General features: G+C 35.5%; 2 protein-coding genes across 2 annotated transcripts in view; one reads left to right on the forward strand and one right to left on the reverse strand.

The window, feature by feature from the left end:
- MACROD2 (MACRO domain containing 2) overlaps positions 1–22,771 on the forward strand; it is a 1,830,990-nt gene that overhangs the window by 267,084 nt on the left and 1,541,135 nt on the right. The window lies entirely within an intron of this gene.
- On the reverse strand, positions 7,612–21,170 carry FLRT3 (fibronectin leucine rich transmembrane protein 3). The gene is made up of 3 exons (XM_019516251.1): positions 20,935–21,170; positions 12,008–12,781; positions 7,612–10,997 (listed from the first exon to the last, which is right to left on the reverse strand). The coding sequence occupies exon 3, from the start codon at positions 10,943–10,945 to the stop codon at positions 8,996–8,998; it is 1,950 nt and encodes a 649-aa protein (XP_019371796.1). The 5' UTR covers positions 10,946–10,997; positions 12,008–12,781; positions 20,935–21,170; the 3' UTR covers positions 7,612–8,995.

Here is a 22,771-nt window from a genome sequence, read left to right on the forward strand (position 1 = left end):
AAGGAATCTTTATAATATAATTAATATTTTTAAAGACATTGGGCTCAGAGGTGCTGCATTATCAGCTAATACCCTGAAATTACTTCAAAATTATGTCCATTTATCTAGGTTGGCACTTTCTCAGCATGAGGATTTTAATCTTTTAATTACCAATTTCCTCCTTGTGGGCAGTAAAAAAATCTGTCAGGTTTTTAAAAAATAGTTTTCTCACAGTTATTTTACTAGGGACACCTTAGGTTATTAAAATTAGAAGAACTTAAAAAAAATAATTCAGCTACTATAATTTTTTCCCCTGGTCACCCCTTGCTTGGAAAATAGAAATAGAGTATTCAATTTCACTTGGCTTATTAGGTCATTATGCTGCTGGGGAATTTTTAGCTGATTTGAGACAAACTATTTTTACTGGATTGAAAAAAACAGAAATAAAGGGACATCTAGTACCTTTCATAGAGGCTTATTTTCATAACAAGTACTTTTTGGGCCAATATTTTAAACAAAGTAATTTTATAAAATTTCTTATTCAATCTGGTTCTTTATCATAGCACTGGTACTTACATTGCAAGGGTTTTATCCTGCTCCCTTTTGAGTCAATGGAAAAATGCTTATTAGCTTCAATGATACAGTATCAAGCCTTTATTTATCCACCTGATTCAGTAATACTTGGTGATATGGAAAATGATGTAAATCAGACTCTTAAATTCAGGGTCTCTCAGATCTACATTTATTCATGCAATCAGTGTGTAAGGAAAGCTAAACTGATAACACTTGTAGTCTCAACATATGCTGGAAAAAGGTGTAAGGTAATGTGACTTATTTTAGAATCATTTGACATTCGCCTATTGACTGTATGTGTATGTGTACTTATGCTACTCCTACTTCAACACAAATTATATTAGTTGAATCAGTGTAAACAAATCTGTTTTTATGCTATTCATTTATTTTACCTAGTTTATTATATCTATACCTTTCCCAACAAAATAAAAGGGAAACTAGAGCATCAACATAAAACAGAAACACCCTAACCAGTATCTCAGCCCAGCTTCATTTGCTAAATGTCTGCCCCAATAGTAAAGTTTTACAGCACTTTTGAAAGATGTCCCGATTTGGTCTATGGTTGACCTCAAGAGGGAGGACATTCCACAGCTGAAGAATGACTGCTGATAATGACCTTCCATATGGTTTCCCCAAGCAGACATGATGTATTGATGGTATTTTCAGGAGGTTGCTCTTGGCTAACCTTACAGATTGTGATGGAGCATCTTCTCATCTAAGGGAGAAGGCAGTCACTTAGGTATATAGCGTCTAGACTGTTGGCCATATAGGTCAAAGCCATTACCTTGAATTGCATCAATAAAGGTACTGGGAGCCAATGCAAACTCTGGAGCACTTGAATTATGTGCTTCTGGCACCCCATTGCTGCCAGAAGGCAAGTCACCATGTTCTACACCAGCTGCAGTTTCTGGATGGTTTTCAAGGGCAGCTCCACACAGAGTGCATTGTAGTAGTCCAACCTTGAGGTTAAAAAGGTGGGCCACATCTGAATCTGAAAGTAAGGGCTATAGCTTTCTTACTAGATAGTGTTGGTCAAAGGCATTCCTAGTCACTGCTGCCACCTGAAGATCCAGATACAGCAGAGGTTCCAGGATCACCCCAGGTTTGTGAACTTGAGTGACAAGAGCCAGATCAGTTGTAGGTGTTCCAAGACCCTATGTCATGTGGTCTGCTCATTACCATTATCTCTACCATAGCTTCATTTTTAGTTGGTTCAACTGCATCCAGTCCCTAACTGCAGACAGGCAGGGGGTAAGGACTAAAACAGCATGGCCTGGGGCAGATGAGAAGAAAGAGAGGCAGAAGTTGGTGTCATAAGTATACTGATGGCACTGCACTCCTACTCTTGCAGCAGCCTTATATGCACATCTAGTGTACACAGCTGGACATGCTCCTGATAGACACATCTATATCTAGTTATACTGGTGAAAATCAGTGTAGTTACCCCAATATACCATATACAATAGAGATAAGCCCTTCAACTCCATTTAAGTCTGTGGGCAACGTTCAGTATTTCTTGAGAAATAGTGGGAGGAAAGGTAAGGTTATTGCCTGGAAAGCCTGAGAGTGTCAGTAAGCCTAAAGGAATCTGTGCTGGCTTAATGTATGTGTTGAGGTGGGGTAGCAAAAGATGTAAATTGTATCAGTAAGACCCCCTCTGGACTTCCTGAGACACTAGGCCAGATTTAAAGGAGAGTCTTTGTATGCACTGGAACATGAAAGCATTGAAAATAGAATTAGTTGTGCATCTCTTCCCTTCTTTTATCTTAAACTGTGGCTGTAACTAGGAAATCTGTGGTTACACAGTAGGTATGTATCTGGGAGGCATTGCCACTAGCTGGGATTAGAATTACATAAATTGGATATAACATTCTGATCCTATTAGAGTTTTTATGTTCTCTTTAATTTAAATAAATTTTTAAAATGATGCATAATGTATCCCCCCTGGGACTGCTGCAAGTGATGAATCCCATATTTGATGATTACACAACATCAAGGAATCCTTATATTTTAACAGCTCCAATTATTTGGAGTTTCAAATGCATGTATTGTTTATCAGAATTTGGAAATAGAACTGAAAGTACAATGTGATTTTTCTTAAGCATTATATATCCATCTTGTGATATTATCAACACATATCAAAGATCTTTATCGTCCCTTTTTTACAGTGAAAAACGTTGTAAAGAAACATGACAGCTCACTAAACACATTAAAATGCTAGTTAACTAAGTTTTATTTTAGTAACACCTGTGTTTAAGTGGAAGAGATCTGCTTAAACCCTATTTTGTCCTGACCCTCTACTAGCTGTTGAATCTCACCCAAGATGAATGCCATTTACTAATTTTGAACCAGTCAACACATTTTATTAGTTCTACTAGGACATTTTTATTTTTATTGCTTATTTATTAGCTTCCTTTCTAGAAGGTCATGGGGTTCAAATTACACAAAATGTTTTAGGCTCATATTACGGTAATGTAGTAATAGGTAGATTCTGTGTTTTTATTCCATTATATTGTCATTCTAAGATGACACGAAACAGCTGTAAAAAGGAATCTCAATAAATTAATACAGTGCACCTCTTTAAGACTTAATTCAAATTCATTTCAGGGATAGTTTACAATGAAAGTTTTCTTGCTAGATGAAACGAGCATTTTATGGGGATGAGGTGTTAATTGTCATGAAAAACTTGGTATTGATGTGTTGATAATATCACAAGATGGGTATATGATGCTTAAGAAAGATCACACTGGTACCCGGCATAGTGGAAGATTACCAAAACTTAGAAAGGTTCTTTACCAGGAATCCTTTACAAAGGAGAAACAAATAAGTATAGCCACCATCTTTTTGCCTTTGAATTGAGTAAGTGAGTTTCAGCTCAGAACTGATGATCAGAGAATTACTAGAGTGGAACAGAAGTGTACATCTTTTAAAATCAATTTTATTGAAATGTTTTGGTTCAGTGTATGAGAGGAATGTCACATTGTCTGTAAATTTACACTGCATTAAAATAGCTGGTGTGGTCTGTGTAAGCTGATATTCCATCTCAAGCACTTGCTAAATGCATGCAATTCTACTTATGAGCTAACTAGTATTACCTCATTTAGTTGAGAACAACATGTTCAATATGTTTCTCATCTGCATTTGTGGGGTTGGGGTGGGGGCAGGACGTGGAAAGGGGACATACCTGATTTGATGAAATAAGATAATAACAATGCATGCTATAGTCTGAGTCACATCCTTGACATCGTTAAAGTGACACTGATGTTGTAGGCCCAACATTTTGTATAGTGTAACCCTGTTAGAACATCATAACACCAAAAGCACTCAAATAGCACCTTTTCTCCAAAAACTCAGCCCTCCAAAATTGGGGTTTGTCTCTCAAATAGGGAAGTGATATTTTTTTCTTTGCTGGAATAGAAGCACAGAGGTATAGAAGTATGGAGACATTGTGCTGTAGTGGCTGCCAGAATAGCTGCTGCTTCTCTCTGGGTCAGTGTTAATTCTCACAGCTGCTGCTGAATTGGCAGTAGCTGAATTGGCTGTGCAGCCAAAAGCTGATGCCAATATGACAGTGGCTGTGAAAGGGTTAATACTGTAGCTTCTGCCAGTAAGCTGGCTGAGGGCAAGTGAGCTGCTGCCTGCAGTTAGCTCCATGCATGATTCTGGAGAAATCTTTTTTTTCTGCATTCCAACTTTCCAAAAACAAGGTGTGTGTCTTATTTGGGGTCCCGTGGTATGCAAGAAAATACACTGTGTGTGCGTGTGCATGTGCGTGTGCATGTGTGTGTGTGTGAGAGGGAGAGGGAGAGGGGGAGAGAGAGAGAGAGAGAGAGAGAGAGAGTTCTTATGAAAACAATGTGTTATGGAAGATAAGAATTTCTGTCCCGGATTAGAAAAGTAGTTAATGCAGTGCCCCATCCTGTGTCTGGTAATGGTTGTTGCTAGCTGCTTCAGAAAAAGCAGCTTTGAACTTGGTAGTTAATTTTATGCCTGAAAAAATTTCCTCGTCACCCCAAATATATTAAAATTGGCTTATGCTCTAGAGTTCTTTTCCTCCCTCTTTCTGTTTTCTGTGTGGAAAGAGTTAATTAAGCAAGAATTATTTCTGAATGTAATGCTGAATCAGTTGATGATAAGGGCAGTCGTATCTGTGTTGGTATGAGGTTAAGTTATGTTTAAAAGATGAAGTATCTGTGCCAATTATAGCTCCATTCAAAAACATGGCAAACACGTTAGTGTTCGATAAATCAAGACAGGTAACATTGTTAGAAACATGAATGTACGTCCAGTTTTGGTCACAAAAGAGAATATACAAAACAAGTTGCTTTTTACTTAACACATAAGCACTGTGTGAAGAGGTATGTCTTCAATCAATGACTTTGATAACAACTATTATATGTATTGCTTTTGCTCCTGTTAGCAGTATATAGTGTTTACAGAAGCAGCACAATCAGTTAACAGTCAAACTAGTGTGCTACCAATTGAATTGGAAACTGGGTTCCAAAAGCAACATGTTTTGAGGTGGTTGGTGTTAAATCCTAAAGTCTGAAGAGTTTAGGTTATATTTACAGTGCGGATAGTTAAAAGAAACAACCTATACCTGAATTAAATTCGTTTTGGAAGTCGTTAAGACAAAATGAACATGGCTCTATCTGTGCCAGTTTTGCAGAGCTGGTATTCTGGGCTCAAGCAGCACACTAAGCATTTATAAATAGTATTGTAAACACCAGAAGATAACATTAATAGTAAAAACTATAAAGTATCCTTGACAGAATCATTAAGTTGACTTTTAATGCACTGTGAAAGGTACTGATTAATTCTGAACCATAAAACTTTAGACAATCATAAATAACATTCTTCTCATTCATACCTGAATTAAAAATTTACCAGTACACTTTAGAAAGAGAAGTAGACAAGTGTCTAATTGAGATAAATTTAATAGAGGCTCATTTTATTATTTTAATAGAGGCGGTATGCAAATTGCTCGATCCTAAAGAATCTCTGACTTACCAAGATTTGTATAAACTGTTATGCCTGAGTGATAGGAAAATGGTTTATACACAGAACTAGGGGAAAGCTGTAGTGCTCCATAAAAGAATATATTCTTGAACTGAAAGCCATGATTGGGAGTTGAACAGAATGGTATATACAGCTGAAAAGAAGAAAAATTGTAGTAATAGTATAATCCATTTATAAGTTAGTTTTGTTTAAAAGCAATCTCTGCATCTGACAAGTGAACATATTTTAACATAATGGATACTGAATAGAGGAATGACTGACTCACTACAACTTCACAGCTGCAGATGCATCATGTTTTGTTGCATAAGGTAACTCCAGAATCACTAAATTTGATTTTGGTTATGTGACTGGGTATACACTAGAGAGCAGAATTTATCCCATGAAATATTTACATCATTAGCAAGGTCAGGGGTAGCCACCCTGCAGCATGGCACAAGTGACACAGGCACCCTCTGTGTGTGGCACGCAGCAGATCAGGGAGGGGACAGGCAGCACAGTACTAGATTGGGCAGGAAGCAGAAGGAAGAGCAGCAGATTGGTTAGGGGAAGGGGATTGGATTGGCACTCAGTGAGGGTTTGGGACTAATTTCTGGCAGGCTTGCCAAAAAGGTTGGCCCCCCACTGACCTAGATCATGTACTGATGAATCACATGCGTGTCCTGTCTGGATATTGGTAGTTTTCTATATAGTCTTTTTCTTCTAGATTTTACAGTGGAATGATTTAGCAAAGCATGGGATCTTCATGTTTGGACGGGTGGGAAGAGGTAGAGTAGGGTGAGACCAGATAAGTTAAAAATAGTCCCAGGAGAGATTTCCTGTGGAGCGTGTTTCATGCTATGGACTTTAATTTGCAATGTGAAGAATTAGGAGTTTTACAGTTAAAGAACTGGGGTGTTGGAAAGGGCTGCGGGCTCTTGGTAGCAGTAACCCTGATTTTTGTTGGCTCTCAGAGCCATAGAGTTCTGTAGGAAATAGTGTGCGCTATGCTCCATGACAAAACTTTGTCCTTTCTTGTTTTCTGTTTCTACTTCTTGCTTGGGGATTTTTTGCCCACAGGATTCACATGGCCCTGTGTTTACTCATCTCAAGCTTCTCAGCTTTCTAGATTTGTCTTTGATAATGAGGCTATTTGGCAAAAATGTTTTTTGAAAATGAGTCAGTCACTGTTTAGAGTGATCTCCCCTTTTGTATTGAGAGCCAAATGGATGCAGTCATTCTTTCACTGGGGAAAGAAAAATTATTCCAGTAAATGACCTTAGCAATGAAGCATAGTGGTTTCCCTGCCTCTGCAGACTCTAATCTACACTGTATAAAAGGCACATCGAGAACTCCCTATAGTAGGAAGGTACTGTGAGGCTGATGGTTCACAGAAGCGTGTCGTTCCACATCTAAAAATAAGGTGCAAGAAAATAAGGGTTTGTAAGCTGTAGGTACACTTGAAAGATTAGCGGGGTAGTGAGGGATCTAAAGGAAGTGTGCTGGAATATTGAATTGTCACCCCCGCCATATATATCATAAGTTGTCTGTTTTAGGATCTCTTCCAGCTATTGCTAGGAGAACATCTGTACCAGTTTTAAGGCTTTTGGTAAAGGGCCATCCACAGTGCATTTGATATGAAGTTGTTGATGTTTATTCTATGCATGCTCTCTCTATCAAAGGTGCCATCCAAAACATTAATATAGGTATTTGTCTTTTTTTTGTTGTTTTTGAAAAGAATTCATACTGTGCTGTACCTAGAGACATCCTTCCAATCTGTTTTTGTACTTCCAGTTCATGAATACAAACATTCATTAGACAGCATATGTGCTTTAGAGGGCTGTTGATCCATGCTTTGCCTGCCTTCTGTTGTTGACATAGTTCAGAAGTTAAGTGACAACCTGTTTTCAAAGTGATGAAGCAGTTGAAGTTCATGACCTGAAAGGTAATTGTCTCTGATGGGCTTTCTTATTAGTGCACAGGCATATGAATAACCTATGTTTTAATTTCTTAACTGCTTTCTGTGCACTTCAGTTAGGAAAAGCAAAACACATTGTTCTGTACTTATTTTTAAATTTTATTCATCAATAAGACCAATATTTTATAATTAAGTATGTATGAAAAGAATTTTACCTTTTTGTCATTGTTTTGATTTTTTTAAACGCTGAATACACATAGCGTTGGATCAAGGCACATACAAGACTAGCCAAAGGGCGTACAATGCACTTTGGTTTTTTGTTGAAAAAAATGAATGATTATGGCAACAAAAATAGTGGCTTGGGTTTTAAACATTAAATAGCTCGCAATTCCATAGGAAGCCAGAAAGAGAATGTTACCTTACATTTTTTAATGAAATTTCTGAAAAAACTGTGACAGTAATGGGCAGTATTCCTGACTGTAGTTAAAGCATATTTAAAATAGAGTGGTATATTATATTTAATTATATGTTTTAGAAGTAACTATATTTCTGTATTCAGCAAATGTACAATTATCCATTTATGCTCGTGACTCTGAATTGGCTGAGGCTTTACTTACTTTCAACGGTTTCCTGTTAGCCTTGTTCATTTTTTATTCTTTCTCATGAGTGGAATTATTAACACATTTTCTGTTGCAGTGCAGCTTCTAAATTTACCTTTTTTCCCCCATCCCCAAATGCTTATCCCATCATCATTTTCCTCAGATAAATAAACTAATTTTGGTACCAGAAACTAAACCTACCCTTGGTTTTGCAGTGCTTGATGAATTCTTGAAGCCACTTTATGAGTTTTGTTAACTTCTAGGCCTCAAAATTGTTTTTAAGACAACAGCTTTATTCTCATGCATATGATCAATTTGTGTATAAAATAAATTCTGATTTCACTGTTGTTGAATGGATATATCCAGACAGCTGATATTGCCCATTACTACGCACATTTTTGTTTATTGAGTGTTGTTGTGGTTTACAGATTTAATAGTCCCAACATTGTATGTAGTTCTGTGAATTTTTGCAGCCGCTTGTTAATCTCATCAATCTGCCAGGTTTAACATTTTATTAATACCAAAGTGAAAAATGGCCTGTGCTTATACTTACAAGGATCTCGAATGCAAAGTCCTGATTGTTCAACACAGCAAGAAAATTCACTTTCACAGTCAACAAGTCATCTTACTCAGTAGAACACAAAAGTTAAATGGTCTGTAACTTCAATATTAGCAAGGAAAATACAGTACAAATTACTAAAAAATACTAAAATATAGAATTGTGGTCAGGTATCCCCGCTACATTAATCGCAGCAGTAGCCTGAAATTTGAAACTTTTAATAAAAAGTTCTTAAATATAAATTATATGGCAAATGTACAGTACATTGCTTTGTCAGTCTTTTAATCCAGTGTTTTGCAGTAGAACAGCAACCTTTAAAGTCATTCGTTTCTTGTTAGAAAAACAAACCAAAGTCCATCATTTCCTTCTGTATCATGAATGGGAATGATCTGAGTCTGGAATACCACTGTCTCTGTAGCTTCTGTTACTACTGCTTTCACTGTGGTTATTTTTATATAGGTTCATTCCATTAGGTGGGAAAATGGTATGTATTACAAATTCCTCCTTGGACACTTGGTCATTATTTATTGGTATCATTTGAAAAGAAGTCTCCCTGATTTCTAGGATGGAGTTGTCCTTCTTAGTTCCAGCTTCAGCATAGTCATCTTTTCTCCTCCGTCCCTTGCTGTATGCACAGTTCCGCGAGAACAAGGATCCGTTTCTGTGAACATACCAGCATACTAAAGCAAGCAAGGCTATAGCTACTAGTGCCACTGCACCCCCTATGATGGCAGCCAAAGGTAAATTAGAGTTTTTGTAAGGTTCTTTCTCCTGCTCTCGGTTTAGGGTTGTTGTGGGATTGTACATTTTATGGGGTTCTGTCTGAGTCTCTATACAAACAGGGGTTTCATCGGAGAGATAGCGGTTACTGGTTTCCATGGGAACCATACATACACGGTATGGTGATTCTGGCTCAAGGGCTGTCAGTAAATAGTCATTCCTGTCTCCTGTTACTATTGTTTCAGTTATAGATCCAAAGGCAGGGCTGTGACCCATCTTCAGCCAACTCAGTCTCAAAGCAGTCATTGGTAGTGCAACTTTCCAAGAAATATGAATCGTTTCGGTGCTTACAGATTTCACATAAATCGTAATGATTTTGCGTACTGGACTTGCTGTGGTCCTGTAGTTTTTGTTCAAATTAGGAGTCTTTATGTCTGGTTGTTTGGTCACAGAAACTGGCCAGTGTCCTTGGGCGGGGTATAATGTGTTTGGTACTGCAGTAGTTATTTGGATGGTGCTGACAATATCCTCATCCTTACAATCAAATTGTTCTGCATTGAGGTCCTTGATAGCCATTCCGCGCACTTTCTCTGGTGCTTGACACATCAGTCCACGTACATTAACTTTTAAAGGCAATGACTGCAGCCAGTCACGTACCCATTTCATTTTGCACCCACAGTGCCAAGGGTTGTTACGAAGAAACAATTGAGTGATGTTGTCCAGGTCATCAAAGACACCCTGAGGTAAATTGCTGAGATTATTATTGGACATATCTAGTCTGTACAATTGCCTTAAATAAGAGAAAGCATTGGGTGGTACACGATTTATATGATTTTCTTGGAGATAAAGCTTTCTTAGGTTTGTGCCTGGCAAATTTACCGGTGCAGCTGTAAGGGAATTGCGGACCAATGACAGTTCTGTTAGATTGACTAGATTCATGAAGACCTTGTCTCCTAATCCATGATTGTTTAAAAGATTTCCGTCTAAAACAAGACGTTTTAGATTTGTAAGATCTTGAAGGGACAGCTCTGAAATTGTGGAAATGCGATTATCATCCAATCGTAGCTCTTCTATCGTTTTAGGCAAACCCCAGGGAATGGTGCTAAGGTGATTTCGAGAAAGAAAAAGCAGTCTGAGATAGATATTATCCCGGAAAGCTCCATCTTCAATGCTCACAGCAGAAACTGAATTATCATCCAAATGCAATTCTTCCAGATATGGAATTTGTGAAAGTGAATCATAAGTAATAGTCCTTATATTATTTTCCTGCAAATGTAGTTCTTTAACATACTTAGGAAGGTTGGTAGGGAATTCATCTAAACTATTGTGATATAAGTATATTCTTTCTACCCTAAGCAAGTTTTTTAGTTCTGAAGGAATCCCCACATTATTTATTTGATTGTTCTGAAGGTACAGAGTGGTAGCATCCTCTGGAATTCCTGTAGGGATAGATGTCAAATCACGATCGTTACAGTAAATGAACCCTGCATCACAGCGACACACTGAAGGGCATGGTTTAGCGCTGACAGAATGAGGTGCCATTTTAAGCAATAGCCCTATTTTAGTCCAAATTAGGAAGAAGTTCCAAGTTATACCAATCATGGTCAGGAATGATGAGATTTGCACGCAGGTTAGTCTTCTGGTCTTCAACAACCTAAAAAACAGAATAACAGTATCCAGATTATTGGTCAAGAAACTAAAATGAATTACACTTTTCAAACTGCAGAAGATATGATGTGTATATTATTGTAAACCTGAGAATATTAGGTTAATGATTTAAGTTCTTTACATCAGGATTTCTACTTTGTATGGCTTGGAAGTTGTTTTGTATAATAACTTTAAATCATCTGAGGGTTATTTGCATATTATTTTCTTAAGCAAAAATGTACCTTTTAAAGCAATATTAAAGAGTTTACAATTGATTCCAATTTAAGATGTTTAGTATTGTTTGGGGAGGGAGGGGAGCTGACCGGTGGGTCCCAATACAAGTATAATAGTTCAGCAGATGACCTAGCGTCTTCAGTAAAACGCCACAACACAAACAAAAAGCAAGGACCAAAAAAGAGCCCCTTTTGCCTTAGACTGGTCAGCCCCATATTGTTGTAATCAAAGTGCAATGCAAATAAGTAATTTGTTATTCCTGTTGAGCTTGGGCCTTTAAAAATATTTGGAGTGGTCAAAAGTGAGAATAACCCAAGGAGCTGGTATGTAGCATGGGAAAGAATTTCAGAGCTGCTAGAGCTACGCTCTTCCAGATGACTGGATGGAGTATTTCATTACATGCTTAATTTAATGTTTAAATATTTGTCATTCTTGAAAGTCTCCTTTCTAAGCATTATGCTAATAACAGACTATTTGTCAGGTTTACCCACATTTTCACATCTTGTTAATTTAAACTGCAGTGTAGAATATAAAAATAAACTTGTGACTTTGAAATTGGACCATGCATCGGTAGTGTTTGTTTGTACATTCAAATCACATAATTAGCATATTTATAACTTCCAAGACAACATCATTCAATTATCATTGTAATTAGGGTACTGAAAATTTATAACATCACCTAGTTTTTATGTGATGTCAAGACCTTTTCTCTTGCAGGTTCATTTATTAATTGTGCGTTGTTTTCTGCAGAATAACAAAAAAATAAATGAATATTGAGCCTACCTTATTTAAAGGTGTGAGTAAATTTTGTGCTTGAAGAAATCCAATAAACATAAATATCTTTTTTCTCTGGAGAGTGACTTTTGAAGTTTTATGGTTTATTCCATATAGTTGTGTTTTTCTTGACTGTGTTTACTCAAGTGACCTTTCCTGGTAATGTATGTATGCTTCCTGTCTAGTTCCACTATGTTCAGTGAACAATCCAACCAAGGTTTATCATGGTACGTAAGCACACCAGGTTGTAGAGGGGAAAAGCTTCAGTTTCCTGGTTCTGTGCAGGAGTGAGACTTCTGCTTTTTTCTTCATATAAAGTCTATGCATGAGGAGCCTCTTTTGTTGGATTTAATGCCCTTAGCAGAAATTGTTCTCTTTGTAATTCTTAGGAACTCTTTTATGTGGGGTAGTAGTCTGGGATAGTAACTTTAGTTCCCCGTGATAGAAACTATTCATTATGCTGAGGCTTGAATGCTGATAAATTCTTTAGGAGGTTGAGAAAAGTTTTTATTTGCTGTCCCAAATTATCCAAGTATAAACTTTGTACAGTAGTTACATCCTGATAAAGCCATACCTCCTTGGAGATAACTGTTTCCAGCTTTTACTTAACACTTTTTTTTTCAAAATTTGTAATACAGAATTTTTTTCCTTGTGGTCCGTAAAAATGAGTTATTTAAAGTAGAATTTATGAGCTTCAGATGATTTTCTTCTAAAGAAACAGAAGTACACTGTTTTCATCCTAGAGAAGTCCTCTTCTAAAACTTCCCTTGAACTGTTAATATCCTGTGAAAATAAACAGATTGTTATAACAATGGGCACTAGCCACAAAGAGAAGCTGTACACTTCATTTTTCTTTTATATAAACAGTTACATTTTATTATATTCATAACACATACACTGCTCCCTTAATATGTCAATAATTCAGTAAAATGTGTAGAGCTGCTAACAGTCAGTCTGCTGTCTAATTTTACATTTGTTGTGTCTTTAATTTAGCGATCTCATTTTGTCAGTTTCAGTGCAATAGTAATTAAAGTCAGTTTTAATCAACAAAGCATAGAAAAATTATTTTTGTAAAAAGAAATGCATGCCCCTTTGGATTAAAAATGAGAAGTCCAGTCTTAGTGGAGGCTATGCAGGCTTTTACTGTCTGCTTTCATTCTTGCTATAGTGTGATCCTCCACTTTGCTTTAAACATAAAATAACAAAAATAACTGGGTGGCAATTAATGAATTAAAAGTAGAAAGGATGGGCCTATATACGCTGTGTTAATGTTTCACCTTAACCACAGACACAGTACTCTGAAGTATGTGGATTACCTGGCCACCTGCCTTAATTCAGCCTTCAAGGATGAGGACATCTCTGTGTGTTACATAAATTGTACTAAAATATGTAGTGTTATTCAAACGTAAGCTATTTTATTGCATGAAGTAGTTACTCAGATCAGCACTTCATAGTCCTGGTGTGCTCCAGTTTCTGACATGGTAGGGTATCAGGTAATAAGACCTGTTATATCTAAAGGAAAACCGCTGGGTTGACTGTTTAGATTTCTTAAATACAAGCATAAAATTTGAGTTTGGAGTGTTTTACTTCAGGAATTTTTATTTTACAGGGTTATCCAGTGAGATTCATAGTGTATGTCCTGTAAATGCACATAGGTAGCATTTCTATGAAATGGAAATTCCTGACCCTATAATTAAAAAAAGCCATAACAGCAGTTTGCTTTCCCCTTATCAGTTGCATATATTCCAATAAGCTAAGCATCTTCAGAATTCAACTGTTCTAAGAAAACAGGAGCCTGAAGAATGGCTCTGTTATCCCCGATTAGAAAATTGTTAATATTTACAATGGTTAAGCATAGTAAAAATGAAATTAATTTTGTCTTTTGCAATTTGGAAGTGGAATGCTATGGACCGGATTCTGCTTTGCTACAACAGTGTAAAACAGGAGCATATCCAGGCAGCAGTTACATTGGTATTAAACTGTTGTAAATTAGATATTGATCTGTAACAGAGGTATGGGAGACCCTAATTCTATGTAAAGAAACTCCTTTGGAGTAAGATAAATGTCTACTAAGGGAACTTTTAAATGCTGTGTTCCTTCTTCTAGTTGTTTTCTTTCTAACCTGTTTCAGTAGTTCATGTTAATGGAAGTAGTGATTTAAATTAACAAATATGGTTACTCTAAGAATGGAAATATTTTTACTTTTACCTTAAATAATGCACTGTGTGTTAAAGGAAGTTCTAATACCTGTTTACATCTTGGCATAATAGAATAGCCTATCATTTTTAGGACATTTCTAACTTATGCTACCCAATAAGCATGAACTGCAAAATAGCAACAAGTCAGAAACAATCTGTGAAATTAAATCATACATTGTTTAGTATCTATGACCTACATGGCTGCTGTGTATGTGGAAATATTAGGTGATGCCGCCTAGAATCTATTCCTAAACCTTGTACTATAATATACTTCATTGTCTAATTTGTATAAAACTGACATTCTTGCCAAACTCAAAATTACAACAAAGGTCTGAGAGTAGATATTTTCTTGAAACATAATGTGGGGGGAGGAATATACTTGTAAAAAAACCCCAAAAACCCCAAACCCAAGCTTTTAGAATATGAAGAAACTAACTTTTGCCAATCCATTGATAAAAATAAGAGAAAATAGTTTATTAGAAGTTTTCATAACGAACATGGTGCTAAAAAGTGAACTGAAAAAATATGTATTTGATTAGTTTCTAAGTATGTATTCTGAGAAACAAAAACAGTTACAAACAGGTGGAGACAAAGAAGATAAATGTATTTGTTTTACCTTTTCAAATTTTAAACTGTTGCCTCTTTGCTCCATTTGATATGCAACCTTTCATTTATTGCCACTATTGTATTAGTGGCAATGGAGGATTAAACTGAAAGCACTAAAGCTCATTAAGTTCTTGGAATTTTTTTATCCCTTCTCTCAAAATTACATCAAAACAAGAGAAAGAAAAATAAAAGCAGGTCTCTCTGGAGAAGAAGACACTGTTTCAAAAATGTGGATTAAGCTTTGCCCCCCTCCTCCCTTTCTTAAACTGAGAACAGTTTTCTTCAGGTTTTGATTGTGTTTGATATCTTGCACTTCCCTTTTATATCTCAGGCTATAGCTGAAAACAAAGTTTTTGCATATCAAAGGCTGCAGTGATCTGTCTACAGAGAAGAAGGGAATCCTGCTGCCATGCTCAGACCTTCCTCCTCTTGAGCTGTCTCTACATATTCCCTAACATCAAGTCATTATAGCTGAGCCTGCAGGATAAAAAGAAAAATGACCCCCACTGGTACAGACACAATGTCCAGGTTTCTACAACATCGAGTTGGGAGGCTTCATGGACCCATGGTTTTGAAAGAGGTCATTAATTTTGAACAAAACAGAAAAAAAACCTTAAGGAAAAGAGAGGGAAAGCTGAAGTAAAGTCTCAATTTATGCATTAAGAAATATATTTATCTCTAAATTTCTTCAGTTAAAAAAAGAAGAGGTGAACCACTGTGAACAGAAAGTTTTAAGTACGTTTACTTAATATGTTCATGGTCTTTCCTAAAATAATAATCCTTGTTAAAATATTTGGAAACACAATTTATTGCACATATGTTATACGGCTAGTGATAACCTTATGTGTACTTACTCCAAAACTGAAGCTGTACTAAGGATGTAATTCTTGCACAGAAATGAGGAGTCTTATTTTAAAATGTGTAAACTACCATATAAAGAAAAGATATATAGGATAAAACACGTGCATTATTTTACTCTAAGCAAAAAGTGTTAAACTATTTATAGTAACTTAGGAGGAGGCTGGAGCCTTTAGCCAAAAAAATAAAAAGTTAAACTGATCTTCCCAACCCTTCCACCCCCCACCCCCTTTTTTGATAAAAGCTGCACAAAGTCAAGAATTGTTTTTAGTTCTTTTTAAGCTTGGCTTCATTTAGACTGCATCAGTTTCTTAACTAGTCAATATAATCTGCTTTCTATAGCAGGAATCTGGGTACCTGTGAAAGCTGATGGTTTGTTTCTAGTTACTGTCTAAAACAATTATTGAAAATTATGTCAAGCATTATTTTTAGGCTGTAAATGTAGAGTTAATTTAGCTTTAAGAATTTAAATTTCAATATTTCAAACCATTTGAGTTCTTCGTTAACATGTCACTTACTATATATTACTGTATTTTTAAATGAATATGTCAGTATCTGGAATGGATGGGCATCAAAAGAAATGGTGTCTTTAATGTGTTTTAGATTTGTAAAAAAAAATTGAATAATTGCCTATTGTGTATGTGATCAGTTTAGAACCTTTGGTCAAGTTACTGGATTACACAGGCCACAATTGCTTAAAAAGGTCTATTAAGTTTTTAAATGTGCACAAAGTATTCATTTGTATTTAAAACATAGTATATGTATTGTTTTCTTAAATGTATTTTTCAGGGTTAGTTGATAGTGACAGCAAAATGCTTTCTAAGCACCCTGTCTAGGAGCTGAAATTACCACGATCATCATATTTCAGGAAGGTGCCCCATTCTTTTGTTTGACGCTAAGCAAGCAGAGGAACCTCTAAGTATCCTCCTGAGGGCCAAGGAATTTAAAATGGCTGTGGAGCATGTAGACTTCTTAGTTTAAATTATTTCTCCTCTGATGCTGAATAAGAATTTATTTTTGCTTATGCAAACTTTAATAGAAATATGCAATTTTTTCCCCCTCCTGAAAAACTTAAAAGCAGAATAATTCACTTTTCTTGTTTCTGTATGTAAATCAAGTTGTTTTTAATGCTGAGTTTAAGTGGATGCTGAGTAAAAGTGTGAAATTTCCTGCATTTTTGCATGCAGTGAAAGAGAAGCACAATTATTGTTCATTGAAGTGGATGTAAAATGATATTCCATTGTACAATTAATATTTTCTGAAGGGTTTTATGGCCAGTATTTCTGTTAGTTTTAATATGTCAAAATGAAATGAAGTTTCTGTAATCAGAAGTGAAAATTTGCTGCTGTTAGTCCAGAGTATTGTAGAAGTTCTGCTTATATGAAATGCATTCTGCTTCTGCTTTTCCTGTAGGAATGTTGCAGTTTGAATGCTAAATTGTAAAACAGAAAAGATAGCGCTTGAATAGTGTGGGGTTGGTTTTTCTGGGGGGATTAAGGGGAGGGAGGGGGTGTTGTATTCTTTGGGTTTAGCCAAGTATGGCCTCTAGGTTTTTTTTTCAAAGTTGCAGCTAAGGTAACTTACTCGCATAGAAAGTTAAAGAATAGAGAACAAATGCTGTCATTGTCTCAAAGTAAATTTTTTCCCTTGTCAAATTTAAGTGGAATTGTACCTGGTAGGGGCTTTAATAAATTCCTGGCACTGAAGCTGAGGTAGAGCAAGAGGTTAAGCACACACAAAATACTGTTCATTTGGTAGACAATGCTTCAATGTTTTTTCTTTCCCACTTAGAATAGTTGCCAATGGTCTTTTTAATAGTTTCCCTGATAGCGGCTATCTGATGTTTAAATTGTTTTTCATAACATACATGTTACTTGTAAAATAATCCAAGTGAATTATGTCTTTGTAGTTCTTAGTGGGAGAGAACAATTTGTGATGTATACAATTTGTGATATACATCTTCCTTACTAAAGGCCTTGCACAATGCCAGGCTTTGGTGATTGTTTTTTCAGTCACCTATTAAAATACTTGCAAATGATTGCTATATTAATGTTTCCCATCTACATGTGCATCTTCTAGTGTTGACTGTTGGCTAAATAAAACTTTATAGAAATATTAGCATAAATGTCTCTTTTTGGAAGGTGTAAAAGATGGCCATCTACCAATTAAAGTCATTTACAGTAAATTTAATGGGAAGAAAAAGAAAAATGTAAACCTTTCCTTGTTCAGTTTCTGTTTTCTTAGATCAATTAAAAACTTTTCATTTTAAATGTGATAAAAACATGAAGAACAAGAAATGCATCTTTCTTATTCCTGCAGTAAAAAGCACACATTTTTTTCCTGAAGGCGAACGCTTGCTGTAAGTTTACTACTGAGTTTTTGCCCACTGGGGGGTGGTACACACTACAAAAAGTCTGCTTTTAGGAGCCAGAAGTCAGATGTTTTATGCTGCTGTCCAGTTTTCTCTGCTTTAATTACAACAAAGTCTCCTGTTGAGAAAAACAGTGGAGGTCTCCAAGGGAAAAAAAATCACTCTTTGAAAGAGTTTACTGAATCTTACTTGCCATGTTGACTTTATTAACCATGGTATTTATCTGGTCATTTTCAGTATGAATGTGATTAAAACAAAATGTCTGAATTTAGGGGGGAAAATAGACACATTTAAAATTCTAAAAATGAATAATGGCTTCTGTAAATTAATAGGGATATCTAGGGAAGGAATAGGCCAGAGGACATAGGGAAAATACATGGTTTGTAAGTAAAATGAACTCGAACTCTTGGTAATAGAATTAACGCAGTGATGACATAGAATCAATTCTCTACATTTTAAGTGAACAAGTAGGGTTTTTGTAATTCAGGGCTATCTATTACATGAAATACTTAAATCTGGAACCTTTGAAAATGAAAGTTTTAATATTAAAGTATGTTTCAAAGTTTTTTGGAAGAAATTAAATGAACCTTATGTTTCTGTATGGTGGGGGGAGGGGTCAAACAAATACTTAAATTTGGCCTAGTAAATCAGATTTACAACAGGTTAGGACTTGTGACATATATTGACAAGAAAAATATGGATCATTTGTGTCTCTGACAGTAGACAATTTTCTTTTTGTATACTTGAATTGATGATTGCATTTTGCATCTGGGTGCAAAGAAACGTTCATTAAGACTCTATACCCTGAGGCAGTAGATGGTGAATGTAATTGGAATTTCTGTTTGTTTGGGAGGTAAAAGAAACAGAACTCATAATAATTAATAGTTTATTAATCACATTTCAATCATATTTTTTCACAGACTCTAAGTTAACCCCAATGGATATGTGGTAGACAATGAACATCCATAGTTATATATTTCCAAGAAGTATGTAGGCAAGACCCTTTGCATTTAGAAGTTGGTCTGACACTATTTCTAGGTAAAAGCAGCTTTAATTGCATTATGATTCTGCGTTTCACTAATGCTGATGAGTAGAAAATGTTCAATTGTACAGTTGAACTGACCAGAATTGATTTGAAGGGAAGAAATTTTTATGTTCAAACCAAATTATGGCCTAACAATACCCTTCATTAATTAGTTAATTGCATGCATTCATTGTCACTCTAATACATTGCAACATTTCTTGCAACTTTGACGAGATGTGTCAGAGATCTGCTCAATCACTGCATCTGACAGTCACAGAGAATAAAAGTTTAAGTTAATCAAAATACAATACCTGAAATAGAAATAGCATCCTCTTCCACAGCAGTGTTTGCTTTTTGCCAGTGATTTATTGACTTAGGCTTAGAGTAATGATAGCCATATCAGAAATAATATATTTTGATGGTATAATCTCATGTGAATGTTAAAGTGGAGAACAGTGTTTGCAGATACTGCTTTTGTAGTAAGGTTATGTTCAGTGTAAGCCTTAAGCCTTACAGACTATTCAGTTACAGCTCTCATCAGACTGAAGGAAGGGTATAAAGGAACGAGACTAGTACTTTTTATATACGTGAACTAGGATTTTTTTAGGAAATAATCTAAAAAGGTGGCCTGTATAAATAAATTAATCATTAGGTTTTTAAAATTCATTTGTAAACATATAAACTAAGTATATACATTTTATATCTTTGCTAAAAGGAATGATAACATTAGCAACTTAGTTAACAGGGAATCAACGTAGAAAAATGTTTATTAAAATTGGGCATCCATAGATAGCATCACATGAAAAACAGTATCAGGCCATTTTTTAAATGTTTTTAAATAATTTCAATCACTGAGAAAAAATAGGTTAGGCCTGTTGCATTCTTTCTTAATATATGTGCAACCATTTTGTTCCACAAAGAATCCATTGGAAATTTTGTGTCTATGTGCCACATTTTGTAGAACCTGTTCAGTGGAAAATTTTCCTTCCCTTTTTGTGTGCGAGTAAGATACAGTCACAAAAATAAGTTTTCAAATGAGCGGACAGTCACTACAGAGCATAACACTAGCAGGATTTTTTTTTTTTAATTACTGAATATAGCAGTTGAAATGATTGCATGCTTGATGCACTTCCCTAGAGCTTAGGTTTCTTAGTTTGTCTCACTAGATTTGTTGAATTATTATGCAGGTCACATACTACATTTGATCAAGCAATGAATTTTGGCATTATACTAGGAAAGGAATATTTTTAAGCTTTATTCTTTCTAGTCTGAGTTGAATTATGCAGTTAAAACTCACATCTGTTTTCCTCATTACAGACTTGTGGGATAGTAATTCAGGCTTTAAAATCTAGGTGTAGCTGTTTGTTTATCCTTTACAAAAGATTGTAAGTATACCGAAGTAGATCGAGCTGTGAACAAGATATTTGTTCTTCATGTTCAAAATGCTCATGTGCTGAAGGAGTATTGATTTCCTTTCACAACTGCAAAAACAGCTATTAAGGGATAATACCACACATGCAGTACTAGCCATGCTTGGAAAATGTGAAGCTTTAATTTTAGTGAGACAATTTATAATGTGGTCTTTTCCTTGTGATTAGAGCAAAGGAATAGTCTTCAGGTTCCTGATTTCTATACAAATGTTTACAAAGGCTGAGACTGGCATACAGATTGAAACGATTTGTTTTTAAATTTGACCTATGCTTTTTATAAAAACTTCTTATTTGTACAGCACAGCCGGACTGCCTGGCAGTTTTGCTTTTATCTTATTGCTCATCTCCGATAGCTAAATTTGTTGTCTTTCAACACTTGAAAAATCTTTGCGGGGCAGTAAAAGATAAAAGTTTCTTGGGAATTAGAAGAAATCAGTTAAAACACTTACCTACAAGATGAGAAAAAGAAATCCTATTTACAATGCAGGAACAGCCGTAATTCCACTAATGGTCATGCGAAGTAATAAAAACCCTTAGTTCAGGTCCAATAAACAAAAAGCAACAGCAGCTATGGCATGAGCTCATAACGTGTCAGATCACTTCCTAGACTGAGAAGGAGTGAGAGAGGGAAAGCATTCTAGTTGCGTGCACACAGCCCACCTCAAAGTCTGAAGTTAAAGCTTCACCTAACAGTGGCTGAATAAAGAGGTGATGTCATAAATGGGCAGGTCTTATCTTGGCTGTTGTTTAGTGAGGTAACTGAATAAGCAGAGAGACCGGGAGTGTGCATTATCAACACTAGAGGGAGTAGAAGAAGGCAAATGCAGCGCAGTATGCCAGAACTGAAATGTAAAGCTGTGTTGTTAGTACCTATCAGATTGGTTACAAACATAACGCTTTTAAGATTTATTGAAGTTGAGTGTCTTTTAAAAATATATCTGCAAAATGTGATTCATAGTGCAATGGTACAGAGAGGCTGAGCAAATCTTTTAATTTGGGAGAACCACCTTTTTAAAAGAATGTGGGAAATGATGTTATGGCTGCTCACTGGAAAGTGATGTTAAATTTGAAAATGCAATGCAATTGTGTAATGAAAGATAACCACAGTGAATCATCTTTGAGTCTAATGAGTAAGAAATTATTGTTATAGCTTTTTAAATAATGAAGTTCACATGAGATTTAGCTTCTCAGAAATGGTCTAATCAAGTTTTATGTTACAAATAAAAAGTTTTGAATAATCCTTATTTATAATCTCTGATTCACTCTGCAACTGCAAAAAAATATTGAGTGAATCTGAGCTACCAAGTTCTGGTATGATGCTGTCAGGAATAGTTCTGGAATAAAATTCTCCATAAATGCTTGTGTGTGCATTAATTTAGTGCAAACAAATGCTTTCCTTGATTAAATAAGGTATGACTCTCCTTGTGAGACTGTCACCTATGTTGAAACAAGCATGATTGCATTCTTTTCCTTCAAAAACAGTGGTCATGCTGCAATTTGTTTGATGAGAGTAAACAACTGAAGGAAACTTGGAAAGGTTTTGTTGACATAGGAATCAAGGGAGATAGTTAATCTATGGTTTGGATGATGTTTCCTAACGCGTTAGTATTTTGAAGTCTGTTTTAAATTAATCGCGGTGTATAGTTATCCTCTAAAGCACCTTCCTTTGAGATATTTACTTACTTATTTCTTAAGAAAGTTGGAGTAGTATAAATAATGAATTCATTGTACATACTTATATATATATATATTTTTGTAAGACAGTTCAGAAATGTATTTACATGACAATTTATAGTGCAATAGTTCCCTTTTACTGGTAGCTTATTAACTTGGGTTTGATTTAACATAGTTGACATTTCTCATTGTCTGTTGAAATTTCCTCAAAATATTTGTTTTCTTGAGGAAAATCAATTGCTGCTTTCACAAGTATTTGGTAATATTCTCTTCATTAACTTCATTTAGTTTATCTTGTCTGTATACTTGTTTGATACAGCAGTGTGACCCTCTGTGTTCATCAACAAGACTTGGTGCTATAGAAGTGGAAGACAAGCTCCAGATAAGGACAGTGTTGACCTCAATTGTTCAATGATTGCACTTTTTGTTGCTTGCAGAAGACAGCAAGGCTAAGCTCCATTAAGTTCACAAGAGAGCTATATTTATTTTTACCTATAAGACCTATGGAAATCACCAGGAACTCAAGAAATGATGTACCTTGCAATTACGTTTCTTAAGCAAAGCCAAAGATCTTTGTTTTCTAATTATTTAGTTTTTATCTTATCTTTTTGC

This window comes from Gavialis gangeticus, unplaced genomic scaffold (genome assembly GCF_001723915.1).
Source record: "Gavialis gangeticus isolate Ggan-Ray unplaced genomic scaffold, GavGan_comp1, whole genome shotgun sequence".
Classification (NCBI taxonomy): domain Eukaryota; kingdom Metazoa; phylum Chordata; order Crocodylia; family Gavialidae; genus Gavialis; species Gavialis gangeticus.